Source organism: Peromyscus leucopus, chromosome 1, assembly GCF_004664715.2.
Source record: "Peromyscus leucopus breed LL Stock chromosome 1, UCI_PerLeu_2.1, whole genome shotgun sequence".
NCBI lineage: Eukaryota > Metazoa > Chordata > Mammalia > Rodentia > Cricetidae > Peromyscus > Peromyscus leucopus.
In genome coordinates, this window is record NC_051063.1 from 160,457,551 (window position 1) to 160,478,751 (window position 21,201).

General features: G+C 48.5%; 1 protein-coding gene across 2 annotated transcripts in view; it reads right to left on the minus strand.

Moving 5' to 3' along the window:
• Rhpn2 (rhophilin Rho GTPase binding protein 2) overlaps positions 1–21,201 on the minus strand; it is a 59,320-nt gene that overhangs the window by 28,688 nt on the left and 9,431 nt on the right. For both annotated transcript variants that reach the window (XM_028877772.2, XM_028877771.2), the window contains exons 2-4: positions 11,989–12,104; positions 4,642–4,770; positions 1,466–1,541 (exon numbers count right to left, since the gene is read on the minus strand). In XM_028877772.2, coding sequence (XP_028733605.1) covers positions 1,466–1,541; positions 4,642–4,770; positions 11,989–12,104 — 321 coding nt within the window. The remainder of the gene's footprint in view (positions 1–1,465; positions 1,542–4,641; positions 4,771–11,988; positions 12,105–21,201) is intronic.

Sequence of the window (21,201 nt, forward strand, 5' to 3'; positions counted from 1 at the left end):
GAAGAAGTTCATGCACCTGTGAGAAGGCAGCGGAAGGCACCACTGTTCAGATGCTTTCCTCCCAGAAAATCAAGTTCCTGATAACCTTGAGTCCTAAATTGCTACTATCTGCCCTTCTCCAAGCGGAGTACTCCCCTCTCACAGGGATGTGGCCTGGATTTGACCAGAGCAGAAGTTTAAAAAAAAAAAAAAAGGAGCCTGGTGAGGTGGTACACACATTTAATGCCAGTACTTGAGAGGCAGAAGCAGGTAGATCTTTGAGTTCGAGGCCAGGGCTACTTAGAGAAACCCTATCTCAAAAAACAAACAAGACCCTGGAGGGGTTGGAGACATACATGACTCACTGGCTAAGAGCTGCTCTTGTAGAAAACCTGGGTTCATTTCCCAGCACCCACATGGTAGCTTACAACCGTCTCTAACTCCAGTTCAGGGGATCCCTCTTCTGGCCAATCCCAGTACTGCATGCACATGGTGCACATACATACATGCAGGCAAAGACTCATACCAATCATAACAACACCAATAATAATTTTAAATGCCCCTTATAAAGGCTTATTTGTACCAAGAGATGAACAGTCTCTGTTTGAGAACAGAGGTGAAACAAAGATGTTTTCAAAGTATTAACCAACTGTTCTTAAAAGATACATTTTGAGCAGCTGGAGAGAGGGCTCCTAGGTTGAGAGCACTTACTGCTCTTGCAGAGGACCTGGGTTAGGTTCCTAGCACCAACACTAGGTGGCTTGCAGCTGCCCTCACTCCAGATCCAGGGAATCCAACGCCCTCTGGCCTCCAAGGGTGCTTCATGCACATGAGTTCCAGCTTGGGCTACACAGTGAGACTGTCTCAAAGGGAAAGAACAGTGAGGTGGCTCAGAGGGTAAGGACACTTGCTGCCAAGTCTGATGACCTCAGTTCTATTCCTGGGACCCAAATGACGGGAGAAAAGACCCAAATGCAAATTGTCCTCTGACCTCCACACACCCATAAGGTCTGCAAGTAAACACACACACATACACACAAACAGCACACACATATACACACAACACAAACACACAGAGCACACACAAATAAATATGTGCATACACAAATGTAGATTTTTAAAAAATCTTTGAGAATAAAGACACTAAAATAGAGTATAATCTACCTTTGGTCAGGCACACAAAAGTAACTACAAAATAACCAAACACAGACTACGAACACAGCTCACTATAGAGTGCTTGCCTGCATGCACAGGTCCTGGGTTCCAGTCCCAGACAACAGAGGGGGCAGACAGGGTCAGAAGCCACCAGAGATGACAGTGAGTTTCAGAGGAGTGAATACACAAAGCTCTCTTTGTAAGTGGCCAAGTGAGGTCTCGAGGTCACCTTACAGACATCAATTGACAGTGGAATCACAGTACCTAAAGCCACTGCAAAGAATATGTCACCATTTCTCCCTGGGCCCAGAGCCCACTGTCTGAGATTTACCTTGAGGACGACCGAAAAGTCAACTTCTTTGGTTTCCTTCAGGCCGAGAGGAATCAGAGGGATGGTGAAGGTCTCCCTATAGGAACACAAAGGGTACATGAACAGCCCAGCCCAGCCCCTCAACACCCACGGCCTCGCCACCCACAGCCAGCTCAGGTCCCTGACCCCCATCCTCTAGGTCAGCATCCTTCCTTCTGTTTGAAGAAATCAACCACCAGCATCCTAAGATGCTGGATATGACAGCCTAACTCACCAGGCCCCTACTGTGGTGATATATTGTGTGCCCTAATAAAATATGCCTGAAGATCAGAGAACAGAACAAGCCATTAGATTAAACATAGAGGCCAGGCAGTGGTGGCACACACCTTTAATCCTAGCACTTGGGAGGCAGAGACCCAGAGCTCTGTGAGTTCAAAGCCACCCTCGACTATATGAGATTGATTCAATCTAGGAGAGAAACAGAGCCAGGCACACATCTTTAATTCCAGTACTTGGGAAGCACACATGCCTTTAATGGCTGGATGGAGAAAGGTACATAAGGCGAGGAGACAGGAACCAGAAGCCTTTTTGGCTGAAGAAGCTCATAGAGGCCGATTGGCTGAGACCTTCTCAGGCTGAGGGGTCCTAGAGGTAAGATGTGGCAATGGCTTGTTCCTTTGCCTCTCTGCTCTTTCCGCATTTACCCCAGTATCTGGTTCCGGGTCTTTTCTGAGGCCATTTAGGAATCCGTGTTACAGCCTGCTGCTCTAATTCATCTCTGTCTCAGCTCTCTCCGGGCAGCTGTGCTGGGGTTAACACAGGGCTGCCCGAGTGCACGAGGCTCAGGTCTGGGGTTCTCCCTGCTCCACTCATGCATTCTGCCACCCTGGACCTCCCTCTAACTGTCACCTCCCTCTTCTACTTATCACCACAGCATGTCTGTCCTGCCCCCAACATCTCCCATGACAGAACCTGGGGCTCTCAGAGCTCTCTTTTTTTTAGGGGCATGTCATACCGTGTTTCTTATTGCACAGACCCCCAAAGGCCACTTTGTCACCCACAGATTGACCTGTGAATGCTCCCTGGACCTACATTCCTAAGGGCAGGGCCAGAAGGAAGTGTTGTGTTTTGCAAATAGGGATTTAGCTCTTTGACCTGTAACAAGAGACCTCCATGGGCTGCTGAGCCTGACCCAGAGAGGAGGCCAGGAATGCTGGGCAGGGTTGAGTGGACCGCGGCTGAAAGCTGAAACTGCCTTGGTGGTACAATGGTGCTAAAGGCACGTGAGACCCAGTCCAGGCATGTGGTCTCCGCAGAAGACTGAACCCTGGTGGAAGCTGCTAAGTCTGGGTCTCACTGTCTGAGGCCCCAGGCCTCCTGTGCTCCCCTCATGCCGGGCAGCTACTGCCCACTAGGCTACCTCCACCCCAGGGGGCACTAACAAGACTTTCTGTGGCCTGGGCCTCTCTCCGAGTTTCCTCATTTGCACACTGAGATCATGTCTTCTCTGCCTGCCTCACAGAAGTGTTGAAAGATCTAAGGTACTAAGAAAGAGACAACTCTTTTGGAAAACATGCAAGGTGTTGCCTGGAATCCTCATGTCCCTCTGCTTTTTCTGGTGACAAAGGAAATTAACTGAAGCCACTGTGAGGAGTGGCCACATGAGGCTGCAAGTGCCTCTCTTGGTAGGAAGAACACCCCTGATCTTCAACACAGCAAGCGGGAGCCCAGACTGTACTACCACCCTGCCTGGAATGCGTGAGCCTCTTAGCCCTTACGCACAAAACACCAGATTCTAACTTCAGAGCACAGGCTCAGAGAATCTTGCCCAGGGGGTGGGGTTGGGGGGTTTGTTGTTATTTGTTCTCACTGGGCTTTTGAAACTGCACCAGGAGTCCACAGGTAAGCCAGACACAGGTGTCATAGGCCAAACAACCAGCAGGGTTCCGGGCATGAATGTTTGTCTCCACCTTTGAGAAACGCCCCAGGTGACATACAAGGATCAGTATTAGGAAATGCGCATTCCAAGGTGACTCAAAATTCTCTAGTGTCTTCATTCTGTTAATCCAGGAAACTATCTCTGGTTTCCACTCAGACTCACCCACTTCTTGAGAAGGCTCAGCTTCCCCACGCAAAAGGCATGGAAACTACTTCCTTGGGACATTTTGGTTGTTTTGTTTTGTTGTGATACTTAGGAATGGGCCTTGGGCAAACTAAGCAAACACTCTACCAACTGAACCACTTGGTCCCTCTCTAAAGATTCTAGGCTGGGGCTCTACCACTGAGTCACACCCCAGCCCCTCACTGGGGGATTCTAGGCAGGGGCTCTACCACTGAGTCACACCCCAGCCCCTCACTGGGGGATTCTAGGCAGGGGCTCCACCACTGAGCCACAAAACCAGCCCCTCACTGGGGAATTCTAGGCAGGGGCTCTAGCACTGAGCCACACCCCAGCCCCTCACTGGGGGATTCTAGGCAGGGGCTCTACCACTGAGCTACACCCCAGCCCCTCACTGGGGGATTCTAGGCAGGGGCTCTACCACTGAGCCACAAAACCAGCCCCTCACTGGGGGATTCTAGGCAGGGGCTCTACCACTGAGCCACACCCCAGCCCCTCACTGGGGGACTCTAGGCAGGGGCTCCACCACTGAACTACATGTCCTGACCATTTTATTTTTACTTTGACACAGTATCTTGTTATGTAGCATGAGCTAGCCTCAAACTCATGATCCTCCTGTCTCAGCTTACTGAATAGCTGGGATTATCACCCAAGCTACCAGACCACACTGATTATTTCTTCTTAAACATGGGTATCTCTCCACACCATCCTCACAGCGAGCAGAGAAATAAACTCTGAGCATTTCTGAGTGCTTCACCTCAAATGCTCCCTGAGGAAAGGGTTTGAATCTCAGCATTCATGTCTCAAATATTTAACAGGGTCCTTTTGTAAAGGACCCCACTGTACCATCTTCTATGGGGATTTGGATGGGTTCTCCACTTTTCAGAGTAAAATATGTCCATCAAAGCAGTTGATGCTTTTTGGCATAATCCACCTTCCAGTTCTTTCCCTACAAACCTCACAGGTTCATCCCTTTCACCCCAGTGGCGCTGCCCGGTCCACTACCCCAGCATCTTTTAGTATCCTGGATGCAGACACACTCTGCGGCCCAGAGCATTTGGAAAGACTGCTCACTCACTCGGTGCCCTGGTACACTCCCACGGAGATGTTCAGTCCCTCCAGCTCCTCCTTCAGCATCTGCAGGTCTGAGTTGACGAAGCTCAGCTCCAGGCGGACCTGTTCCCGCACCTTCTGGTTTGTGGCCACTCTGTTGAGCGACAGAGACGCGGAAGAAGGGGAAGAGAGAGAGAAGACTCAGCCGGTGACCTTGCTGAGCCATTCCCACAAGGAATCTCGGGGGATGGCTATTAGACGCAATCAGATGAGCTACCCCAGAGACCCTGAGCTATCCTGACCACACCAGCCAACGGTCGGGCCTGGGGTGTGGCTAGCGACACTGAAGCTGCTGGGCATGAATCCTGAGAAAGTCTTGAAAGGAATTAGCCTTGAAAAGACCAAAACCCAACCCAAACAAAAACCTCCTCTTGTCACCCAAGAACAGGTCACAAATTATCTCCTTAACACGTGGGAGGCAGAAACAGGAGGACTGAGAGTTTGGGGCCAGCCTGGGCTACCAAGAGTGACTGTCTCACTGAAAAACCAATCAAAATAAAACTTTGACTAGGAATCTGACCACACACAAGGCTGGTGAGTCAGTCAGTGGTTAAGTGGGTGCCGCTCTTGCAGAGGACCCAAGCTGGATTCCCAGCACTCACGTCAGGTGGCTGACAGCTGTCTGTCACCTCAGCTCTAGGAGGATCTGACACCTCTGGCTTCTTCAAGCACCAGCACTCATGTACTCATGTGTATACACACACACACACACACACACACACACACACACACACACACACACACACACACACACACCAGCTTGAGAGGCAAAGGCAGGTAGCTCTCTGTGAGTACAAGGCCAAAACCAAAGATAGATAGATAGATAGACAGACAGATATACCTTTTAAAAAGGGAGACTATACAGAACCTGACAAAGAGCACCTATGTATGAAAGCTGGTAGCTACCATCATGTTTACTGGTGAAAGACTGATCACTTTCCTCTTCTGAACAAAGCAATGAGACCACTCTTATGTTCACCTTTCTCTTCCTTGCTAGGGATGGACCCAGGGCTTTGTACACACAAGGCAAGTTCTGTATCACTGAGGCACACTCCCAACCCATACTTTTGGTTTTTGGTTTTTCAAGACAGGGTTTCTCTGTGTAGCCCTGGCTGCTCTGGAACTCGCTCTGTAGACCAGGCTGGCCTCAAACTCAGAGATCTACCTGCCTCTGCCTCCTGAGTGCTGGGATTAAAGGCATATGTCACCACCACCACCCAGCTCCAACCCACAATTTTACCACTCCCTGTTGTGGAATATTCCTTTACACTGTCTGAAAATGTCACTGCGGTTGATTTAATAAAAAGCTAAATGGCTGATAGCTAGGCAGGAGGTACAGCAATGACTTCTGGACAGAGAGAGTTCTGTGAGAAGAAAGGCAGAGTCACCAGTGGATGGACACAGAGGGAACAGACATGCAGGAGGAGAGGTAAAAGCCACAAGCCACATGGCAACATATAGATGAATAAAAATGGGTTAATTTAAGTTATAAGAGCTAGTGGGACAAGCTTAGGCTGTAGGCTGAGCTTTCCTAATTAGCAAGAAGTCTCTGTGTTGTTATTTGGGAGCTGGTGAGACGATATAATAAGACTCATTACAGCTCCCTGGCCTCCTTCCCTCCCTCCCTCCCTGCCTCCCTGCCTCCCTCCCTCCCTCCCTCCCTCCCTCCCTCCCTCCCTCCCTCCCTCATCATCCCAAGTGCTGAAATGACAGGTTGAACCACCAAGCCCAGCTGAATTAACAACCCCAGTGGTAGAGTACTCCAGCATGAGTAAGGCACTCATCCCTAGCACAGAAAGAAAGAGGTGGGGAGTGATTAAATGAGAAGGGGACCCTAAAGTTTATATGGAGCTGCAGATAACCGAAAAGAGCCAAAACGATTTTGAGAAAGTAAAGCAAAGTTGGAAGATGTGTGCTATCTGATTTTAAAAGTCACTACAGTCAGGCATGGTGGCGCATGCCTTTATTCCCAGCACTTGGGAGGCAAAGGCAGATGGATCTCTAAGTTCGAGGTCACTACAAAGCCCAGAGCAAATTGGTACGGCATGGTACCGATTAACATGCACCTGTGCATTTATGGTCAACAGATTTTGATAAAAATGCTAGGACAGCTGGGGTGTAGGGTGGGGACAGACATTTAGTAAATGAATGAAGCAATTAGATTTTCATTAGCTGCTGGCAGCCAGGAGGGGTCCTGGGCTTGGAGGGCTCTTTGACCTTTGGATACAAAGATGACTCAGAAATCAGTCCTAAGGTTTGAGCTGTCTCTAGAACAGGTGAGGTTTCTCATCACCTCATTGGTGGAAGAAGCATTCTCAAATACAGTACACCTAGGCAAGACGGCGGATGTTCCCAGCTATCTCTGGGCCCGGCTAGAGGATGGACAAATCTAGAACCATCTGGTCCTGGTCAGGGAGCAAGGATGGCGGCTTGGGTTCCTGGGTTCCTCTGCTCCATACCCAGGCTGCTTTTCTGAATGAAAACAAATGGCTTCTATGGATCTCCTCAGAGGAAGACGGCCTTTTTACATCAGTGACCCATTTGTGCTGTGTGGCCTGGCAACTGAACCCAAGTCCGAGACGCATTATGCAAAGAGTGTTTCGGCCCTTTCCTGTCCAGAAAAAAAACATCACCACCATGATTCCATGACCTGTGTCACAAGGAGAAGAAGAATCAGCTCCCTCGGGTTTTCATGAAAGAGCATGTGCATGCCATAAGAACCATTCAGAATAAGAAGACCCCACAATTAATGTTCTCGGAGAAGTTGAGCCACGAGCATAAATAGGGGCGGCCAGGCCACAACCAAATGCTTCTTCCAACTACCCAACACACACCGCATGCTTTCCTGCACCTTGGAGCCTCTGGGGTCTTTTTTTTTTTCTTTTGAGACAAGGTCTCATGTATCCCAGCCTAGCCTTACACGTGCCTTGTCTACCACGCAAAGTTCCCATGTGACCATGGCTCTTCTGCCTCAAGTTCCAAGGATTACTTTGATTTGGGTAAGAAGTATTCCCAAAGGCTGACGTGCTGAAGGCTTGTTCTTCAAGCCATGCTTGGGAATGGGGATTTGAAGACGTGCAGGATCACGAGGGTCTCTGACTTCATCAGTGTTGACCCACTGATGGGGTCATAATGGGATGGCATTGTGGGGCAGTGGTGGGAACATTAGGAGATGGAGCCTGGTTAGAGGAAGGTCATTAGGTGCATGCCTTTGAAAGATCTTATCTTTTCCCTCTCCCCCAGTCACTCTGCTACTCAGCTGCCATGGCATAGATGCACCTGACACAGGATAGTTAGTCACCCTTTCCTTGGGCCCAGGATTAATGGATCCAGTTGACCATGGACTGGAAACTACCATGAGCTAACTAAATCCAGCCTCTCTTTTGTGATTGTTTTGTTGTTTTGTTTTTTGTTCTTCAAGACGAGGTTTCTCTGTGTAGCCCTGGCTGTCCTAGGACTTGCTCTGTAGACCAGGCTGGCCTTGAACTCACAGAGATCTGCCTGCCTGGTGCTGAGATTAAAGTCATGCACCACCACCACCTGGCTAAATGCAGCCTATTTGAAATTGGTATTTGTTTTTGTTTTTGAGATATATGTCACAACAATGAAAAGTCCAATGTGAAAATAAATGGGAACTTCACATTCTGGCCCATGTGTCTCTGTTTGCCTCTGTGTGGTGCTGGGGATGGCATATGGTGCTCTGTAATTGAACCACATTGGCTCTTCATTTCCAGCTTAATTTCGTTTTCTTTCAAACCTTTTAGTAAAACTGTCCCTCTGAGAACAGGCTCCACCCTGACTCCCATCTCCCCCATGCTTTGGAGACCATACTGGGACAGTGTAACCAACTCTGGCAAGCTGACTTTACTCTGCCAGTTTGTCCTGCCAAAACTGTTCCCACCTCCCACTGTGCCAGGGATTCAAGCGTGGTGGCAGTGGGTGGGGGTGGGGTGTTACCACCCTGTGCCCCATATGACCCTTGGCTAAGGCATCAGATATGTCCCCAGTGTGGGAAAAAGTCAGGTCTAGGATCAGGCATCAGACTGAAGGCCAAGGGGACTCAGGCATCCCCCTGCACAGCTGCTGGAGCCCTAGGACCGGATGTGAGCAGCCAGGGCCACCCCAGCCTGACCCTGGGGCCTGGCCATCACAAGGTGAACTGAAGGCCTGTGACTCACTCGCTTGGTTGTCAGTGCGTTATTTTTTTTTTTCTGCCCTTAAGTGGTTGCCAATATTTAAAAGTTCATAATCCGAAGATTTTAAAACCCTAACATGGTGGTACATGCCTAAAATCCTGCATCTAGGAGGCGGAGGCAGGCGAACCTTGAGATTCAGGCCAGCCAGGGCTACAAAGTGAGACTTCTTTCTCCACAAAAACAAAAAACAGACTGGGGCTGCATCTCAGTGGGCAGAGTGCTTGCTCATACATGAAACCTGTGTGTGATAGCAAACACCTGCAATCCCAGCCCTCGGGAGGCAGAGGCAGGAGGATCATCACAACTTCAAGGTCCAGCATAGGCTACATAGTGATTTTCAGGCCAGCCAAGGCTACATAGTGAGACCTTGTCTTAAGAAAGAAAGAAAGAGAGAGAGGGAGGGAGGGAAGGGAGGGAGGGAGGGAGGGAGGGAGGGAGGGAGGGAGGAAGGAAGGAAGGAAGGAAGGAAGGAAGGAAGGAAGGAAGGAAGGAAGGAAAAGAGAGAAAGAAAAGGCCTGAATGTTGTGATGCATGTCTGCAATAGCATCACTAAGGAGGCTGAGACAGAAGACCTGCCAACATCCAGGCCAGCCTGGGCTATATGCTGCATACCCTCCCAGCCCACCATTCTCATAGTTCCCAGCATAGAGCCCAGCCCCTTCCCTCACCAGCATGTATACTGACACACAAAGCCTCAGAGTGAGGCTCTCCCCATTCAGTCTGACTAGCAATGGAAGGCCATCTGGAGGTTCAACCAGAATGGTTAAACAGCCTGTTCTCTGACCAAGAACTAGTTAATGAAAACTAAACAACCCAGTAACTTGCTTTAATCTCTCCGTCTCATACATACTATTTGGTACTGCCTCACCTTTCTCAAGGGAGGGACAGGAAGTGGGAGGGCGCTTCCAAGTGCCGGTTACCTCCCACCAAGCTCCAGGAAGCTCACTGTCTCCTGGCTGACACAGGGAAGGGGAGGGCCTAACGGGACATAAACCTCCCTGCTCACAGCGCCTGTCCAGTCATGGCGGCCTGCGCAGTTAAAGGCTGAGACCCTTGTTTCCAAGCCCGCACTGATTTGGATGTTTCCCCAAAGGCCCTCTTGCCCACACTGTAACTATCTGCATCTAGGAAACTTAGTGGGACACCTAGCAATCTGAGGCTAGGACAGCCAGGCCCAAAGTATGACAGTAATTACCTGCTGCTAGTAGTGGCGGCCAGGGACACTGTGGGGCCGGAGTGAGGCTTGGCCTGATGCCCTCCTTGATTTCCGGAAGCTTCAGTGTCAGTTGAGGTCGATTAATAAATACCCAGGGTTTCCTCTAACAACAATCTCTAAGCGGGGGTGTTTAACTTATCAGTCTCCGGGAGAATCATTTACAACCCTGCCCCGCCCTCCATCTACCGGCCACACAACTGCTAACCTGACCATCTGACTGAGCCTGGCCTGGGCCTCAGAGAGGCTGTTCTGTTAACAGAGCAAGGCAGACAGAACGGCCTCGTATCTGCTATAAAAACTCCAAAGCAGGGCCGGCCGGGCGGCTCAGCACGTAAAGGTGCTTGCTGCCAAGGCTGACAACAGAGTTCAATCCCCAGGATTTCACATGGTAGGGGGAGGGAACAGACACCACAAAGTCGTACACTGCACATGGACGCATGCCCACACATGCACGAAGAGGTAAAAGCAGGAGAATCAGGAGTTCAAGGTCATCCTTAACTGCATAGCAAGTTTTAAGCCGGCCTAGACTACAAGAGACCCTGCCAAACCAAAGAACTGCCCTGTAAGCCTCTAGGGGGATGCAGGGGCGGGGGGCTGGGAGATGGGTTGGCAGGTAAAAGCACCTGCCTCGCAGTACTAATGACTTGGGTTTGCCGTGTGCTCCAAGCGCCAGCCTCCACAAGCTGCCAGCGGGAACCAATACCCAGAGTTGTCCTCTGCAGGAGGAGACTGCACTTTCGTAAACAAAAGCGAGTGGCACGCTGCACTTCAGGGGTGGGGAGGATTTACAGCCGTCTAGACAAAGGTACAGCTTTGGTGAATTCTGCTTGATAAGTAACTATTTTATCCCCACGGCACAGCAGTGGATACCCACCACCACCCACTCTGCCTCTCTCATTAACTCAATCCTTTTTTCCCAGACAGGGTTTTGCTACTTTGCCCAGGTGTCTCCAACTCTGGGGTTCAAGCAATCCTCCTGCCTCAGCCTACCCTCAAGTAGCTGAAACCACAGGTATGTGCCACCATGTCCTACTTACGACTCCTTTCATTAGAAAGGTAGACACTGGTAATATAAATGTCCCATGCTTTCCTTTCTGTTCTCCCTCCCTTATCTAGTCAACACATGTTCACCGAGCAGTGGCTCTCTCTCCCAGACGTCACTCTGGGCAGTGGAGAAAGGAGTCACGTCCGGAAAAGATGCTAACACAGTAACTGGACTTCTGAACAAGATGGCTAGGCTGGGGGCTGGAGAGACGCTCATCAGTTAAGAGCACTGTCTGCTCTTGCCGAGGACCCAGGTTCGGTTCCCAGCACTGCAATGTCGGCTCACAGCCATCTGTCACTCCAGTTCCAGGGGATCTGCAATGACCTCTCTGGCCTCCGTGGGCACCAGGTTTCGCATGGTGTACACACATGAAGGCAAACACTCATACACATAAAATTAAAGTAAACAAATCTTAAGTATATACATATAAATGTACACACACACACACACACACACACACACACACACACACACACGCACACACACGCACACGGCTATAATCCCACTGTCTGTCACGATTCTCCACAAACACAGGGTGGATAAAAAGTCTCTGTCTTTTTTTTTTTTTTTTTTGGTTTTTCAAGACAGGGTTTCTCTGTGTGTGTAGTTTTGGTGCCTCTCCTGGATCTCACTCTGTAAACCAGGCTGTCCTCGAACTCACAGATATCCGCCTGGCTCTGCCTCCTGAGTGCCACCTGGTTAAAACATCTCTGTCTTTAACATGACAAAGATCTAGGCAAGAAAAGGACCTGTCTAGATGCCCCCAGATGAGAAGGAATCTCAAAGCTGAAAAGCAAGATCCCAGCTGTATGTCCATCAAACAGACAGGTCCTCAGGAGAGCCAGAGGTACCCACTTCAGAAGGTTCTCAGCTCCTGTCCGCATCCGCACAGCCTTCAGGATCTGCTGGTTCAGGGCAGCTCTTTGATTCTGCAGCTTGCTCCGGCCAGTTTGCGCAAGGGGATTACAGCCCTGATGGGAAAATAAGAGACACCCCTCAGAGGTCAGTCACACCCAAAATGATGGCATTCTGTAGAACAGAAAAAAAAAGTTTAACCAGTCCATAAAGTCTCACCAACACGACTGCTCAAACATGAGCTGAACAAGGGAGACACCAATGGACATGCTGAAGGGAACAGGGAAAAGCTCATGAGGCCTCAACCCTACACAAGGAACCACAGACCACTGAGGAAAGCTGGGAGTTGGAGGGCTGGATCTCTCCAAGTGGGAGCACACCACTTTGTGTTTAGAGTACCAAAGGGTCAGCCCTGAAAACATATAACCGTAACATTATACGAACAGGTTATATTTAGGAATATACATGTGTATACATACACATATATGCATGCAATGGCAATTAGTGAAAAAGTGACCATGAATTTGAAGGAGAGTAGGAAGGAGCAGGGAAGGGTTTAGAGGAAAGAAATGGAATGGAGAAATGTGGCAAATATAATCTCAAAATTTTTTATGACAATATAGAAAATATACAAAATAAGAAAAGGCATAAAAATCCAAAATTCATGATAACACAGCCCCCAAATAAACACTTTGTGGCTGGACACACCTATAATCCCAGCACTCAGGAGGCAGAGGCAGGCAAATCTCTGTGAGTTCGAGGACAACCTGGTCTACAGAGTGAGTTCCAGGACAGCCAGGGTTACACAGAGAAACCCTGTCTCAAAAACCAAAAACAACAACAAAAACCAAACAGACACTGTGAGTTGGTCTCTTTTGCCCTGGTCTATTCTCCCACCATGATGGTGACAATGGCCACCCTCTTCCCACCAACGTGGTATGTAGCATCTCTGTTTAAACCAGCCCACTGGGAGCTCATTACAAAGGTACCCGTTGCCCGGCACAGGCCGAATCTCCAAAATCCATTAGCGGGGACGTGGTGATGATGGTGAACCACTGTCCACACTCTCCATCAGAGCACAGTGCACCAACCTTATCAGTCAAGAGACGGTGGGAACACTCTTAAGAGCTGGCCTCCCAGACACTAGCCAGGGCCACTCTAAAAGCCGCCTGGGGTTGGCTATGTGACCCTCTCCGGCACAGTGATACTCACAGCTCTTTCTTACTGTGCTCTCAAGAGTTTCCCTTTTGGGACCCAAGAGATGGTGGTTAAACACATGTACTGCTGTTACAAGAATCCAGCACCCATGTGGGATTCACAGCCACCTCTTAACTCCAGCTTCAGGGGGATTCAACGCCCTCTTCTGGCCTCTATGGGTACCTGCACTCATGTGCACATACCCCCACATGTACCCATACCCATATACATATATATAATAAAAAAATCAATAAATAAAAATTCATCTTAGAATACATTGTTCCTTAAAGACAGGCGCAAGGTACAGTGACACACATCTATAATCTCCAGAAAGAGGATTGCTGCAAGTCCCAGGCCAGTCTGGGCTATAGAGGAAGACCCTGTCTCAAAAATAAAAACAAAAAACAAGCAAAAGAGGCTGGGGAGATGGCTCAGTGGTTAAGCCACCTCCTGCCAAGCCTGAGGGCATGAGTTCAAACCCTGGGACCCATGTGACAGAAGGCGAGAACGAGCCTCTGCAGGTTCAACTCTGACCTCCATAGGCACACCATGGCACACATATAACACCAGAATAATAACCACAATACTCTGACCCCCATAGGCATGCCATAGCATACACAAAATACCAAAATAACAACAACAACAAATAAAATTGTACAAAAATTCAAAACTAGCTAGGGGGATGGTAGTGGCTACCCTTTTAATCCCAACACCTGGAAGGCAGAAGCAGGTGGATCTCTGAGATCAAGGCCAACCTGGTCTACAGAGCGAGTTCCAGGACAGCGAGGACTGTTACACAGAAAAACCCTGTCTCAGAAAACCAAAACAAACAAACAAACAAGTAAATAAATAAATAAAATAAAATAAAACAAAAAACAGTGTAATGATGCTAAGGTATGACCTGGGTGGTGGCACACGCCTTTAATCCCAGCACTTGGGAGGCAGAGACAGGCTGATCTCTGAGTTTGAGGCCAGCCTGGGCTACAAAGTGAGTTCTACCATGGCCAGGGCTACACAGAGAAACCCTGTCTCAAAAAATAAAAACAATCCAACAAACAAAACTGACTAGGATGCTATGCATAACATAAAGGCAGGAAAGATTACACTGTATCTGAGACTGCTGAGAAATGAGATTTTAAGTTGCTCTTTCCACAAAACAACAACAACAAAAAAAAAATAGTAACTGTACCTAGTTACATTTATGTAAGTATTTCCCAATCTGATGTATCTGATAACATCAAGTTACAGAACTGAAACACATACAATGTAATAGTTTCCGAAGTCTACACCTTTGGCCAGTCATGGAGGAACATACCTGTAATCTTAGTACAGCTGGGGCAGGAGGATTGTGAATCTAGAACCTGGGTATCACAGTAAAACCTGTCAGCAAAATAAAACTAAAGCACCATCCACCCAACCACTTAAAGCATTCAGGACCCGGAGCCAACCCTCCAACAGGGAGTGCATGCTTAGCTTGTTCAAGGCCCTGGTTCAGTCCCCAACTGAATAAATAAAAGAAGCAGTCAGTGTTTTTTGTTTGCTTTTTTAAACCTCTGCCCCCACAATACATGGCCATCACCAATTTCTGATTTTGGAGCATTTTAGTATCTCAAAAGGAAACTGAGCATCCACTAGTACCATTCCTCATCCTTGAGCTGTGCCAGCTCTGTCTTTTGGCCTATACAGACTTGCTCATTCTGGATATTTCACATAAAGAGAATTATTCAATATATGGCCTTCTGTGTCTGTCTTCTTTCACATAGTGCACTGTTTTCTTCTCTCTCTCTCTCTCTCTCTCTCTCTCTCTCTCTCTCTCTCTGTGTGTGTGTGTGTGTGTGTGTGTGTGTGTGTGTGTGTGGGGTGTGCGGTGTGTGCACTAGTGGAGGCCAGCGGACAACCTCAGGTGTCATTCCTCAGGTACCATCCACCTCTGTGTTGATACAGTCTCTCACTGGCCTGGACCTCTCCTCGTAGGCTAGACTGGCTGGTCAGAGGCCGGGGCTCCTCCATTTCTGCCTCAGCGATGGTCACAAGTGCGCATCCTGTCTGACTTGTTTTCCTTCATGTGGGTTCTGGGGATGGAACTCGAGCCCTCCAAGCACTGTGCCAACTAGCTTTCTCTTCTCCTCCCACAACCCCACTATATCTTGTTTCATTGTTGTTTGAGAGGGTCTTATCGTATAGCCCAGGCTAGCCTTATCTGTGGTCCCCTACCTCAGTTTCCTACAGTCTGGTCTTACAGCCTAGTGCCAGCACACCTGGCTAGCATGTCATTTTCAGAGTCCGCCCAGATCACGGCCTGCCCCAGTCCGCTCTTCCATCGTTAGATAAGCACACAACGTTTACTCTGTTTAACCATTCACCAGCGGCTGGACACTTGAGGTGTTCTCGCTGTTTGCCAGCACAGTAAGGCTAGAGGCCCGGGACAGCGTCCACACCTAAAGTCTCAGTATTTGGGACGTGAGAACAGGAGATCGGGAATTCAAAGACAGTCTTAGCAACAAGTTCAAGACCAGCCTGGGCTACAAGAGACCCTGAACTGGAAAAAAAAAAATTTTTAATTAAAAAAAAAAAACAACTTTAAAAGGAGGAAGAGGAGGAGGAGAAACCTTGAGAAAGGAAAGTAACTCATTCCTGACCCTTTAGTCCAAAGGCCGCTGACCAGAGGGCCCCCTGAGCAGGTTGGAGTGTAGATAACACACTTTTTTCTCCCCAGGGTTCACACAATGTGTGTGTGCATAATTCCAACACTCAGGACAAGCAGATCTCTGTGAGTTCAAGGCTAGCCTGGTCTACAAATTGATTTCCAGAACAGTCAGGGCTGTTACACAGAGAAACCTTGTCTTAAAAACAAAAAACCAAAAAGAACAACTAAAATCTCATTTCCTATACAAGACAAGCTGTTCTTTGAACAAGCATTGCTGAATATATATATGTGTCATGTGGTTAAGTCTATGTCTAACCATTTGAGAAACTATCAGATAATTTGTCAATTTCTATTTTAAATTCCCATTAGCAAGTATTCTACAACTAAGCCATGCTCTCAGCTCCTCACTGGTAGATTGCAGCAAGTTCTCTACTGAGCCACACCCCCAGCTCTTCCCTGGCAGATTCAGGCAGGTACTCCATTACTGAGCTACAGCCTCAGACCTACTATTTTTTTTTTTTTATAACGACAGCCATCTGTCTTAGTTAGGTTTCTATTGCTGTGATAAAACACCATGACCAAAAGCTAATGTTTTATTTCATCTTATACTCCGTCACCACTCCCTGAGTCAGGGCAGGAACTCAAAGCCAGAAGCTGGAAGCAGAAACGGAAGCAGAAGCCAGACTGCTGCTTGCTGGTTTGCTCCGTCTGCCTCCTTATACCATCCAGGACCACCAGTCCAGGGGTGGCACCACTCACAGTGGACAGGGGCCTCCCACGGCAATCATTAATCAAGACAACACCCCCACTGACTTGCCCACAAGCCCAGTCTTACGTTGGCATTTTCTCTTCCCTGATACGTCTAGGTTTTTTATCACACTGACGTCAAACTAGCCAGCACGCCATCCTGGGGTGTGGTATGTCATCATGATTCAACGTTTTCATTGGCTTGGGTCAGGAGTATGACTCAATGACAGCAGGCTGGCCTAGCATGTGCAAGGCCCGGTACTTCCCACCTCTCCTGCATAAAATAAAATAAAACCACTCTGGTCACTGCAGAGGCTATGGCTAGAGACCTTAGACCCTGACTAAACCAGTAAGAATTCTTGCCCTGCGTCATTTCCTTGCTTGGTCCTGGGATATGGAAATGGGCCCAGAAAGGGTTGAGTCTTTTTCGTGGGTCTGTAGTCATTTGTACATCTTTTCTGGGAAATTACTGACTGAAAATCTTTGCCCATTTTGAAACTAGGTTATCTTATTTGTCAGGTTCAAAGCAGCTTTTTGGTTTTTTTTTTCTTAATGTGTTTTCTGTTTGTTTGTTTTAAGGCAGGGTCTCTCTATACAACCTAGGTCAGCTTCCAATTTACAGTGATTCTCCTGCCTCAGCTGTCTGAGATTGAGATTATAGGTGTACACTGTCATACCTAGCTTCCAAAGTGTTATTAGTATGATCAGTGGGAGGTCACACTTGTCATGGCATATGTAACGATCAGAGACAACTTGTGGGGGTCAGTTCTCTTTCTGCCCCTTGTGCAGGTCCTGGGAATCAATCGCAGGTTGCCAACCATGACAATAATCACCTTGTTTGTGTTGAGCCTTCTCATCTGCCCCCAAAATATTATTTTTCATCTTTGCAAAACTAGAAACTCAGTCTCCAGGACTCAAGCCTTCTTAGGAGAACACGTGTTATGTGCTGATGATCATTTGGACTTCTCTATCGGTGCCTGCTCGGTTCTCTACCTATGATTTCCTGAGGTATTTGTTTCTTTCCTTTTTCTTCCTGCAGTGCAGGCAACTGAACCCACTAGACCAGTGCTCTACCCCTGGGGTACATCCCGCACCCCTCCTAGGGTCTTCGGATTGTCGTGTGTCAAGTTTCAGATCATTTAAACCTAATGGTGCCCTCCCTAGCTCAGACAGGCGGGGTCTGAGCAAGGACCGCATTCCTTGGTGAGGCTTATCTGTAAGACCAGCGGCTACTCCCTGGGAGTGTCCTGGTAGGCAGTGTTCTCAGACGGGGCTCTGTCCCTGCCAACTCAGGAACCTCACACCTAACAACCTCAACCACCTCCTCCCTTACCCCCACCCCGAACACTCATGGCCTGGACCCCTAGGAGGGAGAGGCAAGTTATCTACAGCCCAGCCTGCTCAGGGGCCCCACAATCTGGCCTTTGGACTAGAGAAGTGAGTTCCCTTCCTTCCTCAGGAATCTTATACTCTCTTCACAGAAGGAAACCATCATCCCTCCAGCACAAAATTCCACCCTTCCACCCCACCCAGTTTTCGGTCCCATAACACTTCCCTCCATATTCAAATGCTTACATGACATTTGCACTGGTGGCCGAGTGGGGAGCATGGCTACCTTCTAAACTGTGCAGATATTGGAACGGATCGTAAAGCGAGCATCTTTTAATTTAGACCATTAACCTCTGCTCTTTAAACTTGAAATGAGGAAACTTGCCAGCACTCAAAGTCTGAGGCAGGAGGATTGGGTGTTCAAGGCCAGTCTGAACTACATAGTGAGTTTGAAGCCAGCCTTCACTAGATGGGGAGACCAAGGCTAGAGAGATGGCTCACCAGTTGAGACTTTGTACTGCTCTTGTAGAGGAGGACCAGGACCAGCACCCACACCAGATGGCTCATATCTGCTCCCAGGGATCCAACACCTCTGGCCTCTGCGGGCATCTCAGCTTACTTGTGTACACACACACACACACACACACACACACACACACACACACACACAATTTTTACATCTTAAAGGGGGGAACTGGAATAGGTCTTAGTTGGTGCAGCGCTTTTCTAGCATGCATGAAGTCCTGTGTGTGCACACCTGCAATCCCAGCACTGAAGGAGAAGGCAGGATGATTAGAACTTCCGGGCCAGCCTAGGGTACATGAGATCCTTTCTAGGCGCACAGAGGTTTCTTTCTTTTTCCCCAGAAACTATTAAATTGTTTTCAGATTTTATTTATTTTTATTTTATGTATGTGAGTGTTGGCCTGCATTTGTGTCTGTGCACAAGTGTTCGAAGCCCGCGAAGGACAGAAGAGGGTGTCAGACCCCCTAGAACCGGAGTTCCTTGCAGTCATGGGCTGGACTACCTCGTGAGTGCTGGGACCTGGGTCCGCTGCCAGAGCAGCAAGTGCTCCTGTTAAGTCATTTCTCCAGCCATTAAAAAAGTTTTTACCGTTAAGTTGATTTAATAGTAAAGGGCTGAAAATCACCATGGAGGGCTGGTCCAACTTGCCTCAGAATGCTACCACTCACCAGCACCATTTTACGGACACTTTACATATGAAGTCCTTCTTGAAGCTCAGATAAGCATCCATCCCAGCTCATGAATGAGAACTTTTTCCTCTTCCTATACCTTACCTACCTCCTAGAATCCCTGCCCTACGCAGCCCACAGCCTTAGGGTCCAGTTTCTAGATAAGGCATAGGAATGCAGGGGATTAGACTGCACTGAGTCACTGGACTCAACACTTCATTACTTCTTACTGACAGGTAGGAATGCTGGGCGCTGCTGGAACTGACAAAAAACACCCATCCAGCTGCTTGCAAAGTTACCAGAGAAGTACATTTAGGCAAGACCTCCAGAAAGAAGCCCTGGAACCATAAGGGGCTGAGCCACCCAGCAGCCCCTGCTGAGTGTTGGCGAGTCCTTTCCTGAGAGAATCCACTACACATTTCTCATCTCTGGTCTTATCTTGTGTGTGTATATGCATGTGTGCCTGCAAGTGTGTGTGTGTGTGTGTGTGTGTGTGTGTGTGTGTGTGTGTGTGCAGGTGGTGGTGGTCATGGGACTTGAATCCAGGGCCTCACGCATGCCACACAAGTAGTCTGCCACTGACCTCACCCAGACCTAAAATTTGGTCATGTTAGCGAGTTTCTTGGGGTTTTTTGTCCGTGCTATAGATGAAACCTGGGGCCTCATACATACTAGGTAAGTGAGTGTTCTACCACTGAGATCCATCTCCAGCCCTCTGGCCTTGTCTGACTGTCTCTCATCCTGAACAGCTTCCAATTAGCTCAGCACCTCTTCCATGTCACACCATCATGGCCCAGAACTCAGGCCCAACTGAGTTAACCTGTCAGGCTTTAAGAGTCACTATTGGCCGAGCGGTGGTGGCGCACGCCTTTAATCCCAGCACTTGGGAGGCAGAGCCAGGCAGATCTCTGTGAGTTCGAGGCCAGCCTGGTCTACCAAGTGAGTCCCAGGAAAGGCGCAAAGCTACACAGAGAAACCCTGTCTCGAAAAAAAAAAAAAAAAAAAAAAAAAAACCAAGAGTCACTATTGAAGCCGAGCGGTGGCGGCGCACATCTTTAATCCCAGCTCTTGGGAGGCAGAGCCAGGAGGATCTCTGTGAGTTCGAGGCCAGCCTGGTCTACAGAATGAGATCCAGGACAGGTACAAAGCTACACAGAGAAACCCTGTCTGGAAAAACAAAACAAAACAACAAAAAAAGAATTACTATTGACAGAGTCCTACATACAATGAGTGCCAGGTAGGTGATTCAAGTCTGTAATCCCAGTACTTGGAAGGCTGAGGAAAGATGTGTTCAAAGTCAGCCTGAGCTACATAATAGGACTTCCTTTAAAAGATAAAGTAAAAACCACAAACAGATTTTCAAGGAAGTGAGTGTCCTATGCAGGCCCATTTAGTTCCCTCAAAAAATTAGGTTTTCAGTTACTCTTTTTTGTTTGCTTTTTGTTTTTCCAGACAGGGTTTCTCTGTGTAATATGTAATAGCCTTAGCTATCCTGGAACTCACCTTGTAGACCAGGTTGGCCTCAAACTCAGAGATCCACCTGCCTCTGCCTCCCAAGTGCTGGGATTAAAGGTGTGCACCACCACGCCCAGCTCAGTTACTTTTAAAACATGAAGGGGAGTACTTGGAGATATTGCTCAGTGGTTAAGAGGACTTGCTGCTCTTGCAAAAGATCCAAGTTTGGTTCCAGCGCACACACACACACACACACACACACACACACACTGTCAGGTAATTTAAACCAACTGTAACTCAGGCTCCAGAGGACTCAACGTCCTCTTCTGGCCTCCACTGGCACCTCCCCTCATGGGCACAAACCCACACTCAGACAAGTGCACATACACATAACTGAAAGTAAAAATTCGCCTTAAAAAAAAGTGAAAGGGTAGTCACACAGCTAACACCCCAGAAAAGCAAGTTCTGAGAGAATGTTCAATCTCTCTGCTAGCTTAGGGCCACTTCCCAGGTAGGTGTCAGACCCCTACATGGATGCTGGCACAGCATCCTGGACCCCACAGCTGGGAAGCAGAGGGGAGAGTGAGCAGCTGGAGCCCCTGGCAGCAGCACATGCTGGACTGGACTTAGGTGGTCCTTCCTGCC